Source organism: Falco rusticolus, chromosome 9 (genome assembly GCF_015220075.1).
Source record: "Falco rusticolus isolate bFalRus1 chromosome 9, bFalRus1.pri, whole genome shotgun sequence".
Taxonomy (NCBI): Eukaryota; Metazoa; Chordata; class Aves; order Falconiformes; family Falconidae; genus Falco; species Falco rusticolus.
The window spans coordinates 16,433,252-16,460,915 of NC_051195.1; the positions used below are offsets into that span (position 1 = coordinate 16,433,252).

General features: G+C 40.8%; 1 protein-coding gene across 1 annotated transcript in view; it reads left to right on the plus strand.

The window, feature by feature from the left end:
* Positions 1-27,664, plus strand: part of ARID5B (AT-rich interaction domain 5B) — a 120,764-nt gene that overhangs the window by 37,260 nt on the left and 55,840 nt on the right. The window contains exon 3 of the mRNA XM_037399924.1: positions 11,925-12,155. Within this exon, the coding sequence (XP_037255821.1) occupies positions 11,925-12,155 (231 nt within the window). The remainder of the gene's footprint in view (positions 1-11,924; positions 12,156-27,664) is intronic.

Here is a 27,664-nt window from a genome sequence, read left to right on the forward strand (position 1 = left end):
TCTATAGGAATGATTTCCTGGTCCTGCAGAAGAGGAAGAAGAATCCTGTATTAGTTCTCAAGAAGAGCATGGGGCTGGGCCGGTAGGTTCCCATGGCAGGGAGCCCTTTCTTATTCAAAAGGCCATTCCTCTTTCCTGAGGAGCAAATGCTTATATTCTTTCCCTTCACTGGGTGACAGGCTCCTCTGCAAAGTCCTTAGAAGGCAAAATCTAATTTTGAGATAGGATACTAAACTCTGCAGGTGTGTGTCTGCTGAAGTCTGGGAGTCTTTTCATCATCATAACAAGGAGGGATATCATCTGACTGGCAGCTCCTTTTGTTCTCAGGCACATCTTCTCTTGCCATATACTTTTGTACCTCTCTTGCAGATGCCATAATAACCTAGTTCAAAGGACCCAGCCCTGTTCTCACTGAAGCCCACAAGCCTGGTCTTTCTACCAGCAAGACTAGGACTTGGTCCAAATTGACTGGAGAGAAGCTTTATTTCTCTCCATTTGCTCCTCACGCGTCTCTCAGGCCATGAGTAATGTGCAAGGAGACGGGAAAGCCTGTGTGAAGTTTTCCAGGGGAATTTTCTACATTTTAATAACGTTAATGAAATCGCTTAACACTTCATCAGATTTTTCAGTGTATGTTGCTGGGATTGTGAAGCCTCCCTGTTCAGGCACTCTTGACTTTTCGTCAATACCAGAAGATGCTTCCCTTAGAAATGGGACTGGAGCGTTTGATCCAATGAATGAACCCTAGCCCTGCAGAAGTCTTTTTGGCACAGGTATCAGTAGATACCATTTTGAGGAGGCTCTTTGCACCTCTTCTTTTGCATGCAGGAAGGGGAAGGGATCAGGAACAATTGACCCGCAAGCTCTCACATGCCTGCAACTAATACCTTTTCCTCAGAAATGAGACTGCGCCACAGAAAGACCTCGTAGGACTTTGGTCACACAGGAAGGCCCTGGCGTTGCTGAACTTCAGCACAGTTGGTTTGTTTGTCTTGTCCTGCATATCGCTCTGGTTTTGGTCCTCATATCCTAGACAAGGGAGTGCATTACATACCTTTTCCTCTACACCTTCTTCCTATTACTACTCTGTTCAGCTTGAGTTTGCTTTGCTGTGATGCAGAATTGGATTAAATGAGCAACCACAGACTTACTCATATACCTAGTAACAGCTATTGAAGCTACATTTGGGTGGTTTTGCAGAGCAACAATTTGGGGGTTATTTGGTGCCACATGAGAAGTTCAGTTAGGAGATGAGACTCCCTGAGTAGCTGGGGGAGCATGGTGCAGGGGAATTGGGTTGGTAGCCTGGAGTTTGGCAGCTCCCAACTGACCTTTCCTCATGGCAGTCCTCAGGTTGAGTTTCACCTTTTTGCCAGGAAGGAGGAGAACCAAAGTACGGTTGTATTGGGGAACCGGTATGTAATACGCTGGGATGAGATAAAGGACAGCAAACTCTTGGGAAAAAAACATACGGTGCTAGCATTTCTGTAATTGCATTTTGGTTGTTTTTTTTAAATGGCTTCGTGCTAATTCTAATTCCTTGCCACTCCTGGATTTAAGCATTATTACACAGTAGATGATAACACAAGTTTATCTGTAAAATTCTTTAACTGTGGTTTTTGTTTCCCAGCTTGACTTTTTTTCTCTTCTTGTCTTTGATTGGCTTCCAAGAAAGTTATTAACATGTTGCAAAACAAATACAAGGAGCCACTGAAGCTTATTAAAAATGCTTTCTTTTGTTCATATCTGGCAGTTGACAAATTGTCTTGTGCTGTATCTTACCTGCTCCCGTGTGAAAGGTTACATGAGAAAATGGCTGCAAATAAATTGCCATTGAATGTTGTTGAAGACTAAGCATACAGCTTCTCTATTAAGGACCTCTTTTAAAGCTCTCTATTCAGGCTCCCCCCTGCATGTCTCTCTAACACTTGTCTGTTATATTATGTTTGGCACAGAAGGAAACATTAAATAGAAAAGCAACGTCTGACTGTGGTCTTTCTAGACCCTATTATCCCTCTGTCAAATGTCCACATGAGAAGGGTACAATTTTTGTCCATATTGATGATGATTTCTGAAGGTTTTACTAACAGTCTTCAGAGTGAATTGCTAGAAACAAATGAAATCGAAAAGCATATTTTTGCAGCTTTGGAAATCTTACTTAAATCAGTGTAATGAGACGCACTCAGTAAAATGTAATTATTCTCACTTCTCCATGTGTCAAAGAAATCAGCAGTATGGTTAGGGAGCGGAGGGTTACAGTGAGCTTGTTATTTTTATACAGAGCCAGATACTGCTTGTGTGTAGTAAATTGTAAATAGTAGATAATGCAGTTTTTATGTGTACTAAATACCCTGCAAGAATTAACGGGGTTGTTACTTCATTAAGGGTTTCAAAGAGGGCATAAACGTCAAAAGCGGAGCTCGACTGTTTAAATCACTGGACCATTTCCATCCTCCACCCCTCATGTCACAGCTCTGGGGCCGGCAGCTTCTGCTATTGCTATTTCAGGGAGGGCGCAGTTCCTCTGAATTTTCAGAATGATAGTGAAAGGGCCTCGTGTGAAACACCAAGATAAGGCTTTTGACTCATACTTTTGTGGGCAGTGGAAAATGAAGGCAGTTGATTCTGCTGTGTGGAAGAGGTGGTGTAACAGTCCCTTATAAGCAAAGCTGTGTATGCCTCTCATTTGTGTTTGAATGGTGTGCAGAGGTGAAAGAGAGATGAGAGGACAGGAGACCCAGTTACTCTGATATTAAACCCAGTAACTCATTTTAACTCTGAGTGGCTTTCCATTTTTTCCTGTTTTTCATGCCTTAAAATTTTCCCAAGCAAGTGTGAATTTGTCCTGGACCTCTTCAGCACAGAGGACAAGTAACAGACCAGAAGTTTAAAACTCATCAGACCAGAGAATATCTTCAGGGAAAAAAGCTTCAGTCTTGGGCACTGGATTGGGGAACCTGTTATGTCTTTGAGCTCATTGTTCCAGTGGTTAATTGTCATTGCCGTAAAAATACGTGCCCCTCTCTTGCCAGTGGCTCTAGTTGCATGTTTCTCTGCAAAAGGAGCGGGTTTTATTCTCCAGTATTTTCTCTGCGTAGTGCTACACTTCAGAAGAAAAAGAGACCAAGACACATAACCGTAGTAATAGTAATAAAGAATATGAGAAGGTGTTGTAGGAAAAGTTCCTGGATGTGACCCCCTTCATGAAGGCGCTTTAGGGAACATGTAACTTCAGCAACAGCAGCATAACTCCCGTGCCCAAGTATTTGCAGGATCAGGCTTTATGTGTAAGTACTGAAGCGTAGTTCAGTGCTATGTTGGATGGTGTTCAGAGATTGCTGAAAATGGTGCATTAAATAGCACTTTGAATTGCAAAGTGCTGGTTCAGTTTTGTCTATGAGAATGATAACACTTATTATCTGATTGTTCCCTGTGCAAATCTCACCTCAGGAAAAATTAAATTATGTTTGAATTCAGCTAAAGCAAAGTATATCATTATTTCCTTTCGTTATTAAAAGGGATTTTTACTGTTTGTTTGTTAAAACTGAAGCAGCTGCCATGTTAGAGCCTTAGATGATTTAAAAGCAAATACAGAGGCAGAGCCATTTACAGTACAATTGGCTTGTTTAGTATGATTTAATTCCTCTTCTTGGCTTCGTCATATTACCAAATTATGTTTTCAGCCCCCCTCCCCTTTTTAATTCTTTCTTCTTTTTGTTATCAGCAGAATTGAAGCTGCTTATCAGTAACCAGGACAACCAGGATAAATACTTGTTTTAAAGCTGATGCACATTCAACCTGAATGGTCCACATGACCCAGAACATTCAAGAGGACAGGCAGCATGTGCTCCCTTCTACAATCAATCTCCCCCTTCCCCCAGTCTCCATCTGCTTTAGAAAGCTAATAGGGCAGTTTAAAAACCTTTTATATCAGAGTGGTTTACTGTAGCCATCCATGGCTGTTTGGACATGGGCTGGCCCATGCCTGTGACCTGAGGAGTAAGGAGAGAAGGAAGTTTTGAGAGGTAGGAAGATGATTTCACAGCCCAGCTCTGAACTTGGCTGCGTCCCCAACATCAGCTTACTTTTCTCGTGCTCCTGCAGCTATCATCACAGCAGTCACCTGCCATTTGGCAGGAGGGTGAACCACTGCTTTGCAAACCCTCCATGAAGGGGGAAGATAATCACAGGTGGGCAGCAGCCAAATAAAGTGAAGGAGTGACTGGGATTGTGTAGGACAGGGAAAACAGTTGTGGTAGGAGAGAAGCCTCAGTACAGAGCCCCTGCCTGGTTCATCCCCTGTCTCTGGTGGAGGCAGGCAGGGTGGCTGGGGTGGCCAGAGATTGCCACTTCCCTTTCAGGGAAACTTGGGAAAGTCTCACTTACCCAGAAACACCCCCAACAAGGATTTCTGCCTGGCCAGTCTGCTCTCTCCCTTGCTCTCTAAGTTGCTTGATGCTGTAGAATAAATCCTTTAAGCTCTCTGTCTCAGTTTGTCTCTCTGTGTAATGGGGATAATAGTTTTTACTCATCTCCATAAAGCAGTTTGAGGCCTGTGGATGGAAGGGTTATATAAAAGCTGGAAATGACGATTGTCAGTCACTCTTCTTTTGAGTCTAGAAACACCTCATAAACCTGCTTCCTAAGGTGCAGGAGGATCCTGGGAGTGCAGGGTAGAAGCTGCAGTTATGAGGAGCTGAATATTGGATTAGGGTCTGAAAAAGAATGTTGAATGCGTGGTTGGAAACTTGTTCAGTATTAAATTTCTTTCGTCTTCTTCAAAAATTGGATTTATGATTCAAATTCAAAGTGATTTAACGAAAGAAATATTATGGAGGATTCAATTATATGGACATACTGTCAGTCATCAATCAACATAGTCTGTTTAGTTCCCATTAGGTAGGACTAGAACAACTTGGATCCAAATCACCAACTGTAAAATGTACTTCAACCATGTGCTTTAAGTATGTATTAGATGGTGCTTTTTTCTTTTTTTTTTTTTAAATGGCTGTATTGCTGTTGGGTTTAACAGTGGTTTCAATCTCCAGTAGATTTGTGAGTATTCTCTTTCTTTCAAATGTTAAACTAATCTTAGGAATTCTTTGAACGGCTGATGCTTTGCTGGCACTATGACAGAAAACAGAGGGCTGGGGAAGTAGCACGAAATTCTGAGAATTAGCTCTGTCTCGTCCTTACAAGGGAAGAAACATCTGATACATGCAGAAAGGCTGAGCATTTTATTCTGTATATTGGCAGAAATGGCTTTTGTGTTTTGATCAATTTAAAAGCAAAGTCAGACAGGCAAATGTCCGGCTTTTGTGTTTTGATCAATTTAAAAGCAAAATCAGACAGGCAAACGTCCACGTAAGAATTACAGGCAACTTGTTAACATCGTCATTATCTGGTAAACATAAATGTAATCACTGTGTTCCGTATCCTGCAACACGTTGCCTTTGTTCTTGATTGCATTAGCATTCAAATAGAGGGGGATTCTCAAAGCAAGGATGAGTAGCATGGGTCCTGCCAACAAAGAGGTATCCCTGTTGTGTCAATAATTCATCCAAATTTATTTAAACCCAAACCCACAGATTTCCTGCCCCATCTCATGGGGCTAAATTATTACAGTATTTGCATTTAACTGTGACAAAAATATGATTCTTAGATTGATATTTTTAGGTCTCGTGATTAATTAGCCAGCCAAAGCAAACCAAGTGGTGTTACTAGAGTGAACAAAGACTATGGGAGTGAAAAGGCAAGGTGGATTGAAAGAGCTGTGTTTTATAAGTCTTCCCTAATTACTGGAGAGAGAGTGGATTGGTGTGCTAGAGTGTGGAGAAGTCATTTTGTGCTGCTGCTGCTGCTACCTGAACTCCTCAAATGTTGCTCCTTGATCGCAGCAGCCTGGTGCAAAGGGACGTTGGTTGCTGCTGGGGTTCTTAGCCTTGGTTCTGCATGGAGGATTTGGTGTGAGAGGTGGTCAAACAAAGAGCCAGACATAATTATGCCGTGAGTTGGGAGAGCCATGCTTTCTGTCATACCCAGAGATGTAGCTGTCATTGCTTCTTGGACAGCTGCAGTTATCGGGGCGATGATTTGGGGGTGTCTGGCAGATGACTGGATAGTGGTAAGGGAAGGTGTTCTCATTACATGATTCCTCTTAAAGGTGTTTGGGTAATAAAGACCCAATTTCTTCTTCCTCCTGGTTACTCTTCCATTGTTCTGCTGTTTCTGTTGCCTTTAGACTTTTTGAGAGCTTCTGGGATTTTAGGTAATTATGTAATAACTTTGTTTCTGCCTGCTGGAAAGCAGTGGTATCTCGCTTTGGGTTGTTATTAAAAGAGGCAGTTTTGAGATGCGCAGAGTCTGTCTGACCTGCACTCATTGGTTTTGAAGGGTCAGCTACACAGTCTTTGTCTTGTCTACACCTGTGTTCTCATGTCCATACTGCAGAAAGTCCTTGCCAAAGGAGTAGAACAAAGGAAAGAGAACTGTTTTCTATCTTAAGAGCTGGAAGAGCCAAAATCCATTGCCACAGGTGAGATCAACCTTTTTGATCTCGATGGCAAGTGTGTCAACTGGGAGGGAATTTTTTTTAGCTTGCATTTGGACCATTGATTTGGCATAGGGCAGACTGCATTGTCACTTAGGTGGAATTAATTTCACTCGCTTAATTTGATCTGCAAGTTAAGCCTTTAAACTAAGCTAGTTGTCATTGATGGGAGAGTAGTACCTCCAGAGAGTGAGTTGATCCATATCTTACAAAACAGCAGGTTGGAAGGAGATATCTCTAACTGCAGAGGGATCCACACAACTGTTGTAAACTGAAAATGCAGTATAGTATGAAATGAGTCCCATCATGTGTGTTCCAGTGGGTTGCTGAGGGTCTTGGGGGAGGGCAGTTCCACCTCAACACTGCTCTGCAGCTGTCAAGAGACATCCCACCTTGGGAGTCACAGCTGCATTCAGTCAGCACAGCTAACCCTTGCCAATCCCAGTCCTTCCAGACATCCAGATGTGTCCTCCATTACCTCTGCATCTGCTGCATATTGATATGGTCAAAGCCATGCATACAAGCAATGATAAGCTGGTTATAATATGTGCATAGTCTGGGACACCCCCTTAGTAATTGAGAGTAATGAAGGAAGGCAGGATGGTGAGGGCAGGGTGGAGACTGACGGACAGAACCCTGCAACTTCCTTCATTTTTGCTCTATATTCCAAATAACTCCTTTGCTCAATTTGCTACCCACACACCAAAGCATTGTCCCATTTTATCTGGTTCCCCTGATAGTTCCATTGCTTATCTTATGAAGATCTGTGTCAACATTTATCAAAACAAATGGCAAGCCTGGGACCTTTTAAGTAGTTTTTTTAGTTAATAAAACCAATCTTCTACTTCTGTTATGTTAAAAGTACATTATCTTTTTATTACAAACTCTCTACAGCTCTGTCTGTTTTCCTTCTTGGCAATTTCATGACTGCTCCAGTTGATTGCTGTATGGAGAATTACAAAATCATTAAGGGTGGGGTTTTACCAGCTGACTTACAGTACAAGCCATTTCTCAAAATAACCACAACAGGGCAATACTGATGTGTAATTTACGTCACAGTATGTTTTTATGAAATAGTTTGTGGCTTATTCATTTAGACTTAGAACTGAATATCTCTTCTCTCGCTTTTTAATCAAGCTTTCTTCTTTCTTTTTTTTTTTTTTTTTTTTTAAACTTTTTAATATTTTCCATTCTTAGGCTTGGCTTGCCTCCAATTTACCAGCTACAGTGAGGAGGAAAAAAAAATTTTTTTTTTCTTTTGCCTGCAGTTTAACTGCAAGTGTGTTCTTCTCTTTGATGTATACATTTGAGTTAACTGCCTCAGAAGAGATGGTAGATTTGTGGTAGAATATATTGCACAAAGGTAGAGCAGAGAGTTGATAAAAGAGATGTAAAAGTTTGGAATTTCAGACCATACCAAGCAAGTGACGCTATTTAGCCTCCTACTCTAGTACATTTCCTTTTTAAAAATTACTTTCTGTACAATGTCTTGTAATTAGAACAGGAAATCATTGAGTAACTGTAAGAAGAATAAGAGCACTTAAACTGAAAAGAAAATTACCTTCCGAGAAATTATATTCACAATTTTTTTCCTTTAATTTTTTTTTTTTCTTTCCTTCACATTACCATGTTGGTAATGATAGTAACAGATGTACGTACCCTTATCTGTATCATTGTTCTGCTTATTTTTTCTGGGGAAAAAAATTGTTTTCAGTAATACAAAAAATGAATGGACAGAAAATGGGAAATGCCTAATTACAAAAAATATTCTGTGTCACAACAGAGTAGCAATTAAATTGAAACTTCAATATAATTATCAATAACAGTTGAGCCTGGAAGGGTGCCAGGCATGTAAAGTTGGTGCTCAGCCTTTATGTGGTTGCTAGGAGCACGGCGAAAAGTATAAAGCTTAGAGAAAGGAATGTCTAATGTAATAAAGTAACAGAAGGTAGCATAAATCATTGTGAGAGCAGTTCATATTGACATTATTTTACTTAAAATTGGGTCAAAACTAGACATTTAGTCTTACAAGAGGCACAAATTCATATTTCTTCCACAGAAATAACTCTGTGTTTTCTGGGAAGAAGTGGATTGTGCTTTCCTAGCACTAGCCTCGTACATATTTGGAATCTTTTAAGCAAAAATCTTTAAATGTTTGTTTCTGTTGGCATCCAAATGCATTTGCACTAATACGATTAAAAGAACTAAAGGGCAAAATACTTGGCAGCTTTTGCAGTTGAGGTAATTAGGTACAGGAAGGAACATGCATAGTTTTTCCATCAAGCTCTATAAAATCCTGGTGTGAAGGTCTTTTTAAAGAAAAAAAAAGCTTACTGATGTTGAGAGTAGATTATGGCGGTTAGCAATAACATTATAGGCTGATGTTTCCGAAACAAGCAAACAAAAAGAGAGTTACAGTTTTGTATTTCTGCGCTCGTTCTCTAAATAGTTCTGGCTCTAGATGGATTTGTTAGGAATTCATGCTTTAGCAGGCTTTATTTTTTTTCTTTTGGGGCTTTAATTGTCTTGCGTTACATATTAAAAATGGTTGTGCTGATTTGAAAAGTCAGTTCTTGCATAGATTCATTGTTTGGCATTTCATGCATCTCTTACTTACAAAGACAACTCGAAGAACATGTAATCCAACATAAATGCCAGGCTGTGCCAAATCCCAGCTCTCTTTACCCCTCACAAAGGGAACTGTTGGATTACATCTATGCATATATAGGCGGCGCTTGGAAGGCAGGGGTGGAACCTTGCCTCCTAATTACAGTTTCTCTGTTTTCAGCCCTGAAATATATAAATAAGTGAAAAACTGACATTGGATGGGGTTATTAAAAGACACAATTATGATATAAGCATGGGATTAGAGTGATTTCAGTTGAGCCTTACAAGCGGCGTACTGTAGGTATTATCTTTTACCATGTTCTCTCTGCTGAAGCTAAAATGAGATTCAGAAATTCGGCATCTTGGTTTTCTAAGATCTGAAATGTTTTTAGAAAATATATTGTCTTTCTGGAGTTTAACGGATGTGGTCCACAATTTGATCTCTGTTCCTCCTAAGAGTAAACTCTTTCTGATCATATCTATGAAAAATAATCAGCAATACACACTAAGCCCACCATTAAGTGGCACATGTTGGATTTCGCTAAAATTAAAAAATAGTTCTTCTTTGGGCTGGCGTTGTACTAGGGATTGGTCTGCTTTGGTTTCTCTTTTCTCATGTGGGCGTGGTTGAGAAAAAAAAGTCTTTGTTCCAGGAACACTCTGTTTGTCTTTCACTAAACAAATCTTCAGTTTATTCAGCCTTTGTTCATTCTTAGATTTATCTGTTGAACCTGGAGTGAATAAGGAAGGGAAACAAATGCATCGTAAAGTACTCATTGGGGTTGCACAAGCATGTATAAAGCAATCCTGTATTAATATATTTAATTTATGCCAGGGGTTTGAGTTAAGTTGTCAGTTGTCAGGGGTAGAAAGTTTGTGTAATTCCACACAGGGACTTACAGCACATTTGTCTAGAAACCAATGGTTTACTACAAAGGCACGTGGGACATACATTTTTATACACCCTGTTTAAAAAGCTGACCACATCCTGGCATAAGAAAAGTGCTGTCAGATCAACAGATTCAGCTCACCACTATCTACACAAAGGTATAAAGTAGTAATAACTGTCAGGCAGGCGTATATGAAACTCTCAGAGGAGCTAAAAGATGGATCATGTGCTCGTTAATTCCTAGAACAGTTTTCCTGATCTGATTTTTAGAGTTTCCTAATAAAGAAGAGAGTGCCTTATTCCTAGGAGCAATTGACTCAGTTGCGCTGTTGTGTAGGCTTATGGGCTACTTGTTGAAAACAAAGAAAAGCATGACCACATCCTTATTGACCAAAAGAGTTTTTAGGGCCATAAATTTTATTTTCCTAGAAAATTAATGTCAGTGCTGTTTACCAAAATGTATTACTCTTACTTTTTTACACAAGTTGTTTGATCTCCCCACCTATGTCAGGGTAGTGAGGAAGGTTCTGAGTTTTTAAAAGTGATGCCTTTCAGGAGCTGTGCTTGTAAAAACAGTACTTCCCAAGTCCCTATGCCATGTTGATTTTTTTTGCAGCATTGCATTCATCTGCAGTGATGACATTCTAGGTGATATATCTGCTTCCAGAGACTTCTTAAAATTTAGCCTTTTATGTGTCAACATTTCCATTGCCTCACACGAATCAAGATGAGTTGTGCCATCGTATTTAGTTGGGGAGAACTGATTTGACATTTCTTTCAATATCTGGAGTGATTTTTACTTCAAGGGTAAGAAAGATGATTTCAGTATTGGTAATGGGATTAAGTAGTAGACCTTTTGTCTCTGACAGAAGAAATAGCTGAGTTATTCAGTAATCAGAGTACCGCAGAAAACGTAAAGTGAATACTCTTGCTTTGTGTTCATTGGCATGCGTGGAAAGCCATGTTCAGTTACCCCACCTGAGGAGATAAATGAGCATAAAAAGAAGTGCTGTTATGTACTGGCTGCATACCTGCAAATGAATAATTTCTTATGTTTGCATCTCTGGTTGTTGTGGGGTTTTTTTTTGCTGTTAGTTTCCTGCTGGTTATCATATGATGAGACTTGATTGCGATATTTCAAAATCTACCGCCTTTATGCCTAATATCAGCTAAAACCTGGGGGAATGGAAAAGTCTGAGCTCTAGATTGCTTTATATTTTGAGCCCACATTTTGACAGTATGAGCTGTTTGAAAATTCATTTGCTCGTTATGCTCTGTAGGTGTTTTATTGAGTCCTGCTGCATTTGCAATTAATGTGAGGAAAGTTATTTCCACCTGTTGGGATAGCTTATCATCAATGACCAGGTCAGGCCAGCCCACCTCCCTGGCCCAGGGGCTGTAGCTGCCAGTATCAGACACTTCAAAGGAGAATTAATAGCTGTATGCTCTGGGGTTTGTATATTATTATTTTTAAAAGATGTTAGCTGGTGTAAACATGAGTTCAGTAAGGCTGTAGATGGAACTGAATAAAAATGACAGATAATATTTCTATCAAAGCAGCCAAGCTGGCAAAGTATGGAGAGCACTGATTCACGCTATTGCCAAATTCTGCAGAGAGCTGTTTTCTTACTCATCCAGGTAGTCCTTTTGGGTAAGCATGGGAGAACTGAACAGAAAGCCAGAAGAGAAGCTGTTTCAATAAACTTTTTAAAAATTTCTATTTTTAACCTTTCTTTTGAAAACCACTGTGCTATAAAAGATAGGTCTTGAGAAAAGACTGAACCAGTGGGCCATGGGTTTTCTGAGATACTTGAGTAACAGCTCTTGTTTTGTATTTTTCTGACATACTAAGTATTTTTTTTTCTTTCCTTCTTCCAGGTGAGGATGATGAAGATTCAAATCTGCTAATTCTCAGCTATCCACAGTACTGTCGATACCGTTCCATGTTAAAGCGCGTTCAGGATAAGCCTTCTTCGATACTAACAGACCAGTTTGTTTTAGCCCTGGGAGGCATTGCAGTAACGAGCAAGAACCCCCAAATCTTCTACTGTCGGGACACATTTGATCATCCTACTCTAATAGAAAATGAAAGTATATGTGATGAGTTTGGTAAGTCACATTACAGCTATTTTCTTTTTCTCACAAGTGAAGACATTTTTCTTCTTTTTAAGTGTCCACTGATTTTCAAGGGGAAGATGTGATTCCTTTGAAGTGAACCAATGCTATTTATGTTTGAAATGTTAAGTACCAAATGTGCTTTTTCCTCTGTGAGACTGAAGGCTTCTAGCCACTAGTGATCTGAGTTGCAACTTGAGTTTATCACAATCAAAGATAACGTTACACGGGTAGAGTTTATAGCACAGTTACTCAGTACGAGTGAAAGGATCTCTTGTCTGGGTTCGAAATTTATCTACCTTAACCATTTGCCTATAGCCTATGTCTTTCCAGAAGCTTTACAAAGTGTGTTGGTTTTTTTTAAAGTCATTGTTTGTGCAGTATGCTAACAAATGCAAAATAGGAGAGAGTCCCTGTGCATCTCATTGCTGTTGCAGAGTGCTCATCAACTGCGTTTATGCTCACAGGGCCCTGAACAAATGTCAGCTATAGCTGGTGTATTTCTGGCCTTCCTGGAATGTGGGCTTTTTCAGTGGGGGCTTTGCCAGTGCCAGGAGCTTGATTTTACAAGTGTAGAGGCACTTCTTGGAGGTGACCTCTTAATTCAAATGGTGTAGAGAATACTGTGCAGCTCCAGAGGAGTATGCAGCCCCTTACAGCTGGGAGAGAGGGCTGCAAGATTCAACTCCTGATAGCTGCCAGGTGATTTCACACCTTTTTTTGTGTGTGTCAGATCAACCCAAGGGCAGCGGATGTGCTGCTGAGTATGTGGCAGAATGCCTGTGGTGTGCACACCCAGGATAACTCCAGTCCAGTGTGATTTCTTTAGCAGTATACCTGTGCTGTGAGAATTAAGTTTTATTACCCATATCACCAGATGGATGAGCGCTGTGGCTAATGTGAGCAAAGTCTGTTTGCATAGCAGTGGATGACACCTTTTTTTGTGTGGATCCTTACATCTTTGCAAGGAAGCTCTTGTGGTCTCTTGGAGAGAGAATTTCTGATTATGCATTTAACATATAATAATGGGAGTGAGCTGCAAGAGGTTCAGTGATGCCTGTGATGGGAGAATCATCTCCCCTTCTTCCTAACTCTAGCACGCTGGCTTTGAGCTTGGCACCCAGTCCAAGCCTTGTTGTGGCAGAGAAACACTGACCCAACCAGCGGCATTGGGGCGTTTTGTGAGGTAGGGTATAGGACTGCTCCTCTGCTGCTGCACCTATCGGCTTCTGACAGGCAAGAGAGATCCTTCTTCACATGGTGTCATCACTGGAGCACATTGCTGCTGTAAACAGTTTTAATTCCGTGATGTCAGGCTTTTGCAGGATCAGGCCCAAACTGTCAAGTCTGCTCACACTCACACAAAACATTACAGGCTTTGAATAAGCTATGAATAAAAGTGTTGGTTGCTCTTAGGGGGTGTGGGGGTGGTGAAAAAATGAATGAAATACCCTAGAAGTTTGGTCCAATAACTCAATAGTATCCTGTTGATTTTTATTTACTCTGAGCTCCAGCTCAGAATGTGAAGTTCAGTTTTAATTGACTATCCTTTTTATATAGGAAAGGTTATTTTAGGCTTGAAGGCGTTTGATGAGCGTACCATCTGCTTTCTGTGGAGTATTTTATTCAGGGTCATTCCTTGATTACAGGTTTGTTGAAATAGTTGGATCCATAATGTAAGTGTATCATGGAATATTAGTAATAGATGAATCAAAGACATGTGGAGTGATGCAGAAACTACGCTTAGTGAACCATAGCAAGTGCTTTGTTCCGTCTCTGAAAGCTAACTATGCCATTCTCTTGACCTTTGCGAGGCAATTATCTCATTATCAAACCAGAGCCACAGAAATCTTAGCTGTAGAAATTAATAGTGTGTATTTAAAATCTAGTTTGGTTTAAGAAGCAGATTTTTTAAAATGCCTATAAAACCAAAAAAAAAAATACTACTTTTTAAAAGTATTTCTTAGAAAAATAATGGTGGCAAAATTTGCAAGCCCTGCTGTATTAGGAATTAAAAACTGGCCAATGTATGGTTCCGTTTCTGTATTGCAAAATGTATGGTGTCAATTATACTACCTTTGTTGAAGGCAACAGGCAAAGTGCTATTTTATCCTTTTCTTTGCTGGCAGGACAATAAAACATACAACACTTCGTTATACAAACAGTTTACGTTGATATCATGTAGATGGATGTCACATGTGGAAAGTGATGACTGCTAAAGCTAAACAGAGGCAGGGTGGTACAGTAGATAAATGGATTACTTTAAGGCACTGGTATCTCTCAGTCAAATCTGGGGGGAAACCAGATTACAGAGATGTGACTAAATTCTTAAAAGGTGTCTATAAGGAGATCCAGACATGTTTAATTTGAATTAATATTTCTTACCTTGCAAATGAAAGAAGTATGCAGAAGGAACAAGATAGAAACATGTGTATTTGCCCATCACCTGAAATTCCTCAAACTCTAAAGCGAGTACTAAATTTGGGAAATGGAGTCTACTAATGTCTATGTGGGAAGTGCTGGCTTCTGATACGGTTGCTGGTTCTTCTTCAGAAACGTTGCTATTGGGGAAGGTGTTACACATTCTCTGCACACTGGAGTGCTGTGCAACAGATACAGCATGTCGCAAGTGAGACATCAGAAACACCTTTACAAAGAGCCTCGTTCACCACAGCATGTAAGCTGTTGTCCCTGTTAGACAAGGCATAGAGAGAAATGTTTTTCCAGGAAGTAGTATTCTCTCTACTTTTATTATACATTTATAACAAAAACATTTTGTTCAACTCTGCCTCCTTCTCATGCTCCCCCCCTTTTTTCCCCATTCTGTAGTGTTTAACAAAAATAAATAAAGTGTAAATGAGGAAGAAAAGTTAATTTTTGTTGACAACAAATAATGTTTTTTTGGTGTGGGACTGTTTTAAGTAGAAGAGGTATGTAGTGCTTTCTTTGAGCTCCTGCAGATATGGCTGGAAGAGATGTTTAAATGCTTCAGGCAGTCTCGTGTGGATGGCCTCTGTATTTTCACAGAGCTTCTGTAAGGTTTAGGCTGCGGCAAGCGTCACCTCCAGCTTCGGTGTGGGCTACCACAGCCAGTACCTGCTGCCAACACTGCAGCTACCTGCGCCTGCCTCTGTCCTGCCCATGCACTGCTGTGTGGCACGTACCCAGGTGGTTTGGGCAGAATATTCAGGACTGATTTTCTTGCAGAGTCCTTTTTGGATTCTCTTCTAACTTGGTTCATTGTGCCACAACATCCCATCGGGGAGGTCATCGGAGAAGCAGACAGCTGAGGAATTGGCTCGGCAGCTGGAAGGCTCAAACATTTGCATCTATTTCTTTGCAGCCTGCCAGGGAAGAACTTGCTCTCCATTTCCAGAGGAAAGACTGCTGTGAGTGGGAAGCCTCCTGCTCCCATTCTTGTTGATATAACTACTGATTAGTTAATTTGACTGCCTTGGAGGGTTCCCCTCCAGAATGCAAACAAGCTTTTGATGCTTCTGTTCAGAAAGCAGAAGACAAGCCATGCTTGGATGTCTTGATAGCCAAAGTTCATGGGTGTGACCACAGTCAGACTGTATACCTGTTCCCCTCCTGAAGTAAGAGTAATTAGAGGTTCTGTCCAGCACGAAACAGTCCAGGTGGATAGAGAAATACTGGTGATGCTGGCTAGGAACAAGAAATCTGAGATCTTGAACCTGCAGAGGAGGCTGGAGTGGAGTTGTCCGCAGTCAAACTGAAGCACAAAGGCTTGAGCCCTGCCTGGCACGTACAGGCTTGCAGGTGGCACTGAGCGAGGGCCACAGGGAGACCTCAGGCTGGGCCTGGGCAGCAGTGGCAGCAGCATCCCTGCTGTGCAGCCCCATGGGCTGTCTGCCTGCCCAAGGGAGGGACCAGTTGGACACAGCAGGTTGAGCAAATGGGATCTGTTCTCTTCATGACCTCATTTTAGTTCTCTGCGCAGGCTAGAGCTCACTACGCCTTCCGTTATCTAACTGCTCCTGCTAACTGGCATGTGGAAGAAAACAAAACCCTGTTTCCTCATTGCCCTGCTCCCTTAAAATAAAATAATACGTGCCAGCTGAACAATTAATTTCTCTTCAACTCGAGACATTTTTTGAAATCTTTTTCATTTATCAGCCTCTGGGGTTACTGTTACTGAGTAACTTTTGTAAATGCATATAATTTACTGGCCTTTTCTGTGTGGTCATACATGCTGCAAGAGGGAAGGAATGAAAAAATGGCGTTCCTAATAGTTTTCATTATAGACCAAAGAGATCTCTCTGCACTTCTGTGCAATGTCCAGAAGGTGTATCTGGGCAGAAATCAGTGTGCAGTTGTTGCTAGAGAAGCATGTCCTCTGCATTTGCTTGTCCAAAGAAGGTGACTTGGCCTTCTACCGGACTTGTGCCTGCCCCACTGCATGGAGTGACTTCCAGGGTGCATCGATGAGCATGGATCCTTTTGCCACCCAGCTGCGAACTGCATTGCCACATAAATGCATGTGGGCCCCTGCAGCAAGGGAGCACGCAGATGTGTCTGTCAGCATGGCCTCCACCTTCTCCAGGCTTGGGGACTCACAGGGCAGCGGGAACAGACGTGCAGCTTAGAAGGAGGAGGGTCAGATGCTTGAGTGATGGCGGATTTCTACAGCTCCATCAGCTTCGCCAGGTGAAAATCTCACACGGAAGTATTTGTCATGGCACTTTGCTAGATAAACATAAATCCTGCCTGCTAAAGATAAACCAGAAGGCTCTCTTTAATTTTGCAAGCATGGGGTTGCTTTTTCTATAAACAGGAGTGTGAGAGAAACCCAAATACCTTATTTCTTCTTGATTTTTAAAAATCTATTTGGTAAATTTTAAATCATTCTGGATTATTTTTATAGCATGCTGGGTCCAATATGCTATTAAACAAGCTGTTTGGTCCCTGGGGTACTGTAAACACTTGTTCACCCCCAAATGAAGGTTAAAAGTTTTATTGTGGCGTGTAAAGGCCGATTTTTTATAAAACATTTCATACCAAAAAGTGGAGAACTACATCCTGCTGTGGTATTGATATATTTTTTTCTTCGAAAAAAGAAACATCTTCCATGAGCAATGCAGAGGGAAAATGCTCACTGAAAAAAATGCGTAAAGGGCATTGCAGTCCCAATTTTCCTCCTCTTCCCTTTTCCCCCCAAAAAACTTAACAATATATTGCTTGCATTGGGCAGAATCATCTCCATTAAAACCAAAACAAAATCCAAAACTTTCAACAACTCAGATCTCCCTGTAAAACAATGCAGAAAGCAGATTCTCTCACTTCCAGGGCTGGCAGGGAGTGGTTAGGAGTGATGGATGACTTACTCTTCCTCCCAGTGACTGGGGTTTCTGGACCAGTGGTTTCAGAAGGCTTACCTTCCGTCTTGTCATTGACCAGGGAAGCCACGGCAGGACAGCACTATGAAGACAGAGGAACATTTTAGGGATAGGTCATGTGCCAGAAAAAATGTGTACGATGAAAGCGGATGACTTCAGGGTATAGAATGGTACCATTACTCCTGGTATAGCTGAAATGTGGTCTTTGCTTTCGTTATACATCTCAGTTTACAGAACTTTGTGACTCACAGATAAAATCAGTTGTTTAGGGGAAAAACATAACAAAACTTTGGCAGGGAATGAGACTTAAAAAAAAAAAAAAAAGAAAGACGAAAGAATGTTTCCAGTCTAAATGAATTACAGTTTTCCTGTTGGTGACTTTGTGTGAGTCAAAGCTGGCTTTTCTTTTAAAACCAGCTCTAGAACAAAAATTGTACTTAGGCCTGAAAGGGTGTTTTTTTAATGTCTTTCAGCTGACGTAAAGTATCAGCATTATTGCTATTGACTATTGTGGTCACCTGCAGGGTAATTTATATCAGTGAAATTCAGAAAACCCTGAAGTTTCCAGATAGATAATTTGGGCTTTTGTTTTTTTTAACACAGATGTGATGTTAGAGTGGAATTGCTGTTAGTGCTCGTCTGCTAAGACTAGAATTTTCAAGCATTTAGAAATGTGATATGAAAAGTATGGAGGCTTTTTATTAGCATGGATACTGGGAGCTCCTTAGGTGGAGCTTTACGGTGGCATCTCCAACAGTCTGAAAAATATGTAAACCTTTTCCAAGGTCCTCGGCAGGGTGACTTAGGTAAATATTTCAAATCATAACTGTCTGAAAACAAAACCAGAACATAGCCGGAGGAGAAATAATGATTATTGCACAATAGTGCTATATACAATATAGATAAATGTACATTTCCTCTTCCCTCCCACCCCACCTCTGCAAACATAAGCTTCCAGCTTGAAAAAGTGAATCTGGAAATGTTCTGGATTCTGGTCAGACTTCTTTCTTACTTTGTTAATTCAACTGTAGAGTAAGATATTAATGATCCCCAGATGTTGTTTATAATGATTGATTTTTCAGTTGTGAAAAAATACTTGCAGCTTTTTTAAACAATTGATATTTTCTAGTGTGCTCTGCAGCATTTGAATAAAATGTCTGAAGGCAGAGCTGTTTATGTGCCCAACATAATTGCTTCTGTTAAGTGATTTCTTCATTCTTAACATTTTTAGCTCTAATTGCTTTTTCCCCATACATCTAAAAATAAATATTTGCAAGTTTTGCATTCTGTCACTCATTGAAATGCATAAAATATTTGTATACTCAAAGCAAAAAAGCACTGATAAGGGGTCACATTCTGTCTCACTTAGTGGCGTAAATCCAAAAAAACTTGATCCACTTCAGTGGCTGTTACTCAAGATTTTCACCAGTTAACCAAGGGCAGAATCTCACTCAATGTTAGCAGCAAGCTGTTGAGTGAACATAAGTAATGTGTGGTAAAGTAAGATAAAATACCTTCCCATCCTCAAGAACTTCAATAGAAACAAGTGCTGTTAGCTTTTGCTTTTTTTTTTTTTTTGGTACATTTTCACTAGCAACTATAGGTGTAACTGGGATAAATATTAAGATAAATTATTTTTCACTTTGTAATCAGTACTTCTTTATGTAGAATGCTGATTTTATTCAGGTTGCATGTTCCCACTGCCCTCAGGAAGGCAGCAGATGCTGAGTGGAGGGGCAGATGCAGCCTGAAAAGCTGCTTCTGCCCATTTCCTCCAGCCCCTTGGCAGCACTCCTCAGCCGGGGCTGGTGGTGGCCTTCTGTCCTGTGCAGAGTAGCAGGGTAGCTACCCAAGAAGCCTACAGTGGCCAGCCAGCACCATTGTGAGAGCACAGCTGCCATGCTGAGGGTGCTTGGGAAATTGGTATGGCTCCTTACTTCTTCAGGTGCCTTTGAATAGCAAGCAGCCTGGTAGAGAGAGCGGCTTACACTGTGAGCGCGCGGTGCTGTGTGCCCGCGGTGACTGCCTGTGGCCGTGACCCAGCTGCTCGAGGAAGCATCAGGGCTGTGAACTGTGGGGTGGCTGGTACAGCCTCCCTGCTGGGACAGCCTGGTCTTTGGGGCTCTCATGGGATGGGAGGTGAGATATCCTTCCTTCTGCGAGTGCCTGTAGCAGAGCCAAGAGCCTGGCTGTCCCCACTTCCAGCCTGGTCTTTTAACTTCTTTTTAATTTTTAATTGAGTAGTGACTATGTGATGGTGTTGCGGGGCTTACATGTTTTATCAGCTGGAGTTTGGTAGAGAATTAATGTGTAGTTCCAGCAAACAAAGGGTTAGCGAGTGAGCTGTTCTTCTGTGTCTGATAAATGTAACTTATCACATGCATTTTGTCATCTATTACACATGCCTCTGTTTTATTAGTGTCCGTTCACCAGATGACTGTAGATATAAATGACTGATTCTACTCGATGGCTAGTTTTATGATTCAGCTATCAAAATCACTTTTTGTCATTATAGCAAAAAGTAAGCCAAGCTGTGTTCATCGTGAGTGTGAGCCATGTCCAACATACAAGTTCTGATTTCTGGAGCCATCTTTTTTTTTTCTTTTTTTTTTTCCCCCCAACATGCCTTCATTTAGAGCGTCCTTGTTTGACCATTCCCTGCCTTGGTTTCAGTGCTTCCCTCGGACCACTGGGCCTGCCCAGACTCTTGAGCTTTGTCTTGGGAGAGCTTTCAGTCCACTGACCTCCCAAGCCTCATGAGCAGCGTCCCCAAGGTGCTGGGGCTCAGTGGCTTGGGAGCAGGGGAGACCTTTGCAGCCAGGGAAGGGCCCCTGTTCCTGCGCCAGTACAATGGAAAAGAGAAGTGGTTTATGTCAGAATATGGTTACATTCTTCTGATTAAACCCACTCAAAAAAGACAACATTGTAATATTTTCCAATGACTGTTTATCATGAATTACGTCAGCCTTAGTTTAAATTGCTATTATTTCTCCTTAATGCTTCTTGGTGCCTGCATAATTTACAGCATTGGCAGCTGCGGGACTATGAAATAACCTTTCACAACCACCATACAATAGTAAAGAACATGAAGTTTTTGTTGTTAATTATTATGGGACTCCTTTAACTTTTTTACAAAGTGACATAAAATATTGTTGAGGTATTTATGGTTAAAGCTACTTTTACATGGATCTATTTTGCTTCTGGCTAGTTCTTAACTAAAGCAGTCATTTGTGGTTATTATGCCTTGAGAGATATTATGTCAGAACTGGTTTAAGAGTATTATTATGTATCACATGTCATATATTACATGTCAGCACTTGAGGCTGTCTTTCAATAAAAACAAATGTAATTTTAGTTAATGGTCTTCTAGGTATAGGCCATTTGTAAACTTACCTGAGTTCATTTGAAGGTATACTAAAAAGCTTTGTTCTCCCGGAGTGCACTTGAGTAATTTCATTTTGGCTTCGGATGGAATTTCCAAAATATTTATCATTGTTTCAGTCTGAGGGTGCTGCCTCTAAAAAGCAAATAGTTTCCCAATGCCAAGGTTAATGTACACATTTTAAGGAGCTGTAACTGTTACTCATTACTTTGTTTACTTTTCCCCCCTTCGGAGCTCACGCTTCCAAGGTTCCCGACTGGTCAGGCTGATAGTAGTGGCCCAGGAAACTAAGCCGCCTGATGATGATACTTCACTGCACTGCTTAAATTAATAGCTTGTACCTTCTAGATAATCCATGGGTGAAGGGGGGGTGTAAGTTAAAGGTTGCAGGCGAGTTTTAGGTTTCCTTGAAGTTTCATTTCAAATCTGGAAAATGCAAACTTACACAAAGCAAACTTCAAATTAGTATGTCATTCCCTTTGGTTCCAAATACTATGCATATTTTCCAGTACTTTCTTATTTAAAGCAAGAAATGAAGCATATAGGGTGTGCCAGAAAGTTTACAAAGAATGAAAACACCTAAATGACTCATGTGAACCTTTTTCTGATTTTTTTCTTAACGTGTAATTAGTTAATTACTGCAAGGCAAAAAAAAAAAAAATTTAAAAGGGCATGATTTCTCTCCCCCCCCAGAACCTATGTTTGAGCACCATAAAAATGATCAAAGCCTCTATTTGTCTCTAGTTACATTTTCCTCCATGAGACTACTGGTATTGGTGACTCTATTGTAGGGAACAGAAACCCTGCTGGGCAAAAAATCAGTCTCTATCCCCCCCACAAATGCTCAGGCTGAAGATGTGAAGATGCAGACATGAAATTAAAAAAGCAAGCAAAGAGCAGGGTGAGCATTTTGTGTGTTGCTAAGGTGGAATTTAATAAGAGGAACATAAAATGAGCTAAACTTGCCTGCATGCAGCGAGGTTTTTTAATATTAGGCAGCATGCTTGATTTCCCTGGAAATGAGTGAGCAATCTGAATTTAGAGTTGTTTCGTGGGGGAAGGGGGTTTTTCATTCTCTTTTTTAATCAAAGGCATTTCACAAGACGATTGCAAGTGAAAGGGGAATCTATCATTATGTAAGAATGTAGCAAACTTTTCCGTTTAATGAATGAATATTAGGTATTTCAGGAGCAGATAAAAGATGGTAAAAGAGGGAGACAGAGCTGACGTCTTAGAGATTTTAATAAAGATTGAAGTTAGTAGTGAAAAGGTCAAAGTGCCATTTGTTGAGCCCCTGCTTCTGGCATGGTTTCAAAGCTCACAGTGCTGACTGGGGGGCTGTGATGTGTGTTAATGAACAGTTGTGGCACTTAACTGAGATCATGGGCTGGTCACATGAATATATATAAAAGATATGAGTGAAGATTTCCCCCCACCCCTCCCCTTTTCGCTGCAGTTTGGCTGTTGGAAGGACTAAACAATTAAAAGAAATGTTTGAAATGTTTGAACACCGCATTAAGTCTCCTAGTCTGTAAGGAAAATGAGCTATGAATAATAGAATACTGCTCTAGTTAAATATAGTTATTCAAAATTGTTTTTAGCTACAGATGTTATGCCATTTTAGAAACTTAGACTAAATAATGTCAGATCTTGTTTGCTTTTTTAGTATGTTATTCATTTATTGGGAAATGCAAAATTTAAAACAGCTGGGAAAGGGTTTGGTGTTCGCTAAGTAATCTTTAAAATGTGTACATTTCAGACTTACTCTTACAGAGCTGTTTAGAAATGACTGAATTGTATATTATAGTTATAAAGTTCTGTAAACATGCTCTACCATGTAGATGACAGGGAAACATGAAATGGGAAAATGAGATAATTCTGGAGCCAAATTTCATGTATCACAGACTTGATAAAACAGCAAATGGCTTTCGCAATTTAAATAATTTGTAACTTTCCAGGAACATGCATGGGTGTTACAAACAGTATGTCTAAAATAGCAGCAGAAAATAATGTTCATTCTCCTTTAATTCTCCCTTTGATGTTTATGTCAAAACGAAGGAGTTAATTTATCTAAGAGTTTCACTGCATGAGTTGGACTGTACAAAACCAATCATGTAGAAATAATAGACTACCATTGGAAGTGCTGTACTATTGCAGTTTTAATAGCTCTTCAGTTCTACTCAACAATTAGTCCATACATTTTATAGCTGTGTCTTTAAGAAACTGGCACACTCAGCAAAATCACAGTAATTGGGAGATGATGCAATGTGGAGAGAAATCAGAGGAAGAAAATTAATTGAAAAATAGTGTTTTGTTCAGGTTTGGGTTTGTTTTCTTTTAAAATCTTAAACACTGCAGTAGTAATTACTGGTGGGTGAGACTTCTGCAGAATTTATATTCCATGTGGCTGGGATTTTGTGAAATTTTTTTTAAATCAGATTGCAGAAGTAAAATAGGGCATTACAATTCTTGCTATGGTTTTCTCTCTCTAAAATTCAGTGAGGACATTAAGGGTGATCCAGAGGAGGGTATTTCCCCTCTGTTGACACTAGTGCTGTTTGAGTAAGTTCTCACAGACAGATCACAGACCATATATGAGTTAGTTTATCATTTACACAAACAGCTAAAGATTGCTCAGCAATCCCTTTTTGCTTATGCCCACTGGAGACTGTACCAATGCATTACAGTATGAGCATCCATCTTTCCAGTATAGCCAGTGGATTCTGGTAGTTTCTTTGTAGAACCTTGGTTTTATGTGTAAGTACTGAATATGAAGGCAAATTAAAAAACCAAAACAACAACAAAAAACCCAAAAAAAACCCCAACCAACCAAACAAAACAACCCCAAGTATTGGGGTTTTTTTGTCATGGTTTAACCCCAGCTGGCAACTAAGCCCCACACAGCCACTTGCTCATTTCCCACCAGTGGGGTGGGGGAGAGAATCAGAAGAGTAAAAGTGAGAAAACTCGTGGGTTGAGATAAAGACAGTTTAATAGGTAAATCAAAAGCCACACACACAGGCAAAACAAAACAAGGAATTCATTCAGCACTGCCCATGGGCAGGCAGGTGCTCAGCCATCCCCAGGGAAGCAGGGCTCCATCACACGTAACGGTTACTTGGGAAGACAAATGCCATCGCTCTGAACGTTCCTCCCTTTCTTGTTCCTCCAATGTTATATGCTGAGCATAATGTCAGATGGTATGGGATATCCCTTGGGTCATTTGGGGTCAGCTGTGCTGGCCGTGTCCCCTCCCAACTTCTTGTGCACCCCTAGCCTCCTTGCTGGCAGGGCGGTGTGAGCAGCAGAAAAGTCCTTGACTGTGCAAGCACTGCTCAGCAACAACTAAAACATCAGTGTTATCAACAGTGTTTTCAGCACAAATCCAAAATGTAGTCCAGACTAGATACTATGAAGAAAACTAACTCTACCCCAGCCAAAACCAGCACAGTGTATCATTGGCAATTAGGACTTGGTAATGTTTTTTAATTGATTTATTGCCCACTATGGGCCAAAGGCCAGTGAAGCAGAGAGAGTTTACATTTAGGCTGAAATTTGGGCCTTGGTATTACATAGAGCTGTATCTTGGTCTTTTAGTGATCAGACAAGCCTTGTGCCTCAGGGCTGCTGTGTTGGTCTTAATGCCATAAATTACTTGAGGGTAATGATAGATAACCAATTGGCTAGAGTAGAGAAGCAAACCTGGTTCTTAGGTGAATAAACAGGGGAACAATGGGAGGGAACATTGAGAAGAAATAGAGAGGTGTTACTACAGCTGCATATAACGCTAGAGGAAATGATTATCAACCCCCCTAAGAGCTAACATTTTTGGTAAGTCAGTCAAATGATGATAGCTTTCTGCAAAAAGGGTGATACAATTTCAAGTGATAACTGCACTACTAACACTCAAATGTATTACCCTGAACTACGAGCTGCAGAGGAATATGGAAGAGTGGGAAGATTTTATTACAGAGATTTTTCCCCACTTTCAGCTTTGTGCCAGATTCTGACACCAATGCTTTGCACATTGTATTGAAATACTAGGCAGGGTTAAGGAAGGACCAGAAGAAATTAGCGGCACAGAAAACTTGCCTTCAAGTGAAAGTATAAAGAATGTCAGTCTGTTTAGTGCATGGAGGAGAAGACTTAAGAAGGGATCCCATGACAGTCAGTTAGTACATCCATGATGATAGAGATCTCTCAAATTTGGCAAATGGACACATAGCAGGACCCCTTGCTTCAAAGTGGAAGCAGATAAAATAAGTAGACAAGGCAGAGCTTTGTGTCTGCATTGTGGACCGAAGGCTGAGCAACAGGGTTATGGGGGAAACTGGTGCATTAGGAGCTAAACGCCTAGGCTGTTGATCCCCCATGTCCTGTTCATTCTCCTTACCAGTCTCCATCCACCATGAGTGGTTGCCTGTCTCAGAGCACCAACCAGACAGTGTGCTCCACTGTGCTGGTCTCTGGTGGCTCATCAGTCCCTTCCATATTGTCTGTTGGGGAGATCGGCTCAGAAGGAATTGGATCTGGTCCATTTTAGGCCACTTCAGTAACTTCTGCAAAGGGCTGTCTGCTCAGTTCCAATTATGGGGAATGTAACTCAAGTGCACCTCGTTTAAATGTGTGTGCAACAACACACTGCACGATCATCTACAGACTTGCAGTACTGACTTCATGAGACTTCCTTGATGGGTCCTTCACAGACATCTCCAGTTACCTTACCTTTTTGCATAATAGCTTTAAAAAGTGTGTTAACTAAAAGGCAGGTGTTAGCAACAAGTGAGTAATAGAAGAGGAGGCATTTATCTGAAATCAGCCATTTCAGCCCACAGAAAGGTAAGAGAATATGTGAAAAGGCTAATGGTGATCATCCTGCTAACATGGGTGACATTCACGGACACTGCTGCTGCTTCAACAGAGAGGTACTGTACAACTTCCAGCTCTGTCATCACCCTCCTGTGTTTCATTTTGGATTTGCAACTGCAGTATGCAGAAGTTAAACACCCAGTGAAAACAGCTCTTTGCTGTGGGGTGGCCTGTGTACTTTAAGTAGGTGTTGATGATTCTACTTCTCACTTCGTTGATTAAATAAGTCACTTCATCTTAAAATTGTAGAAACCTCAGCTGAATTTTGCTGAGATGAGCCTGTGTGCCATTACATACTTTCACAGAGGTAGAGCACAAGTTTGAAGAATGGAAAAGGTTATTCCCAGGGTCTTCAGCAGCTCTTAGCTCAGAATACTGTGTTCAAAATTAGCACTATATTTGCCCTCATTCTTTTATAGCATCCTGATTTTGCAACGAACCATAATCATTCGACTGATTTGCCAACAAAATGATTGTTCTTCAGGGGGTTTTTGGTGTTGGTTGTTTTGAAAGGCAGCCTGTAATTAAGATGAATACATGTACATTGCGAATGTTTAGTTATGGTAGAGATGGGTTTGTTATAAAACAACAACAACAAAAAAAAACCCCAAAAATTACCTAGCTGCAAATCCTTGCAGTTGTTTAGTTTAGAAGTTTAAGTCAATTTATGGAAGTCTGTATTTACTGTCTTTAGAGCTTGATCATGACATTGGAATGTATTTTGGAAAAAAAGACCCTATAAAATGAAATCCACATTTACGGGTAAGGAATACAGAGCACTTAGGATCAGCAGTGAGACTACAGTATCTCTTTGAAGTGTAGTGGAGTACTTGCCAGTGCCGTTTTGGGTTTAGAAGGTAGTGAATGGATACACTCGGTAAGTTCTAACACTGTAACAGCCCTGGACTGCACACCGTGACTTTTGTGAAAATGTGGACCATGATATCCCAATGACAGCAGTCAGAAGATTAGACTAGATACGAAGCACTTCATTTAAAATAAAACTTTATAATATAAAGTCAAGTCTCCTAAGTCATTTCTTTTATGCTGTGCTGCATGTGAGTAATCTCAGTGACTCATCTAGCCTCTGACATACTGCAGCCATCAACATTCCCAGCCACGAGTGTTGCCCTTCATAAAGGAAATATCCTATTTTTGGTATGGCAATGTCCTCAGTTTTAAAGCATTTTCCTCTTTTAAAGTGCTCAGACAATTAATGCCTCATGCATGTATTCAACAATAGTTGCCTAGCAACCATCAGAAATATTCGGGAGAGCAAAGGAAGCAGAGATGAATGAGCAGAAACATCAGCTCCCATTTCAGGTGAGCTGGAGAAGGCATCAGGGCTGTGCTGACTGTTGGGGTCTAAACATGAGTATCCATGAAAATTGGACAATCCCAGAGTAGCAAATTCAGGCTCCAGCTTGCACCTCAGTCAGATCCAGAGAGGAGGCAAGTCAGGCAGCCAGAAGCCGTTGCAGGAGGTTGCAGTCAGTTGGGCTTTCTTAGTTTCAGAAGCCTAGACCGAAACGATGTAACAATGGTTAAAATAAATTACAGGATGTCAACAAACACTCCTTCATGGCTAAGGAAAGGTTTGCCACCTTGTGTCCTATTCCACCTGCAGCTAAAGGATGGGAGAAGTTGCTGCTTCCTTTGGTGGAGGTTTTCAAGCATGGGTCTAAGCGCCAGGCAAACCCCTTGCATGGGGCTTGGCTCCAGCCCTTCCTTTGCATTGCCACCTGTTTCCCACTACTTCTTGTTTTGCATTTTAATTCTGGCATAACTTTTACCTCACAGGAGGTTTTCGCACTCTTCTGAGTCAATTCCTTGATGCCTTTTTTAGAACTGGAAGATGCCATTTGAATGAAATGGAAATCTCTTCACAGTAACAG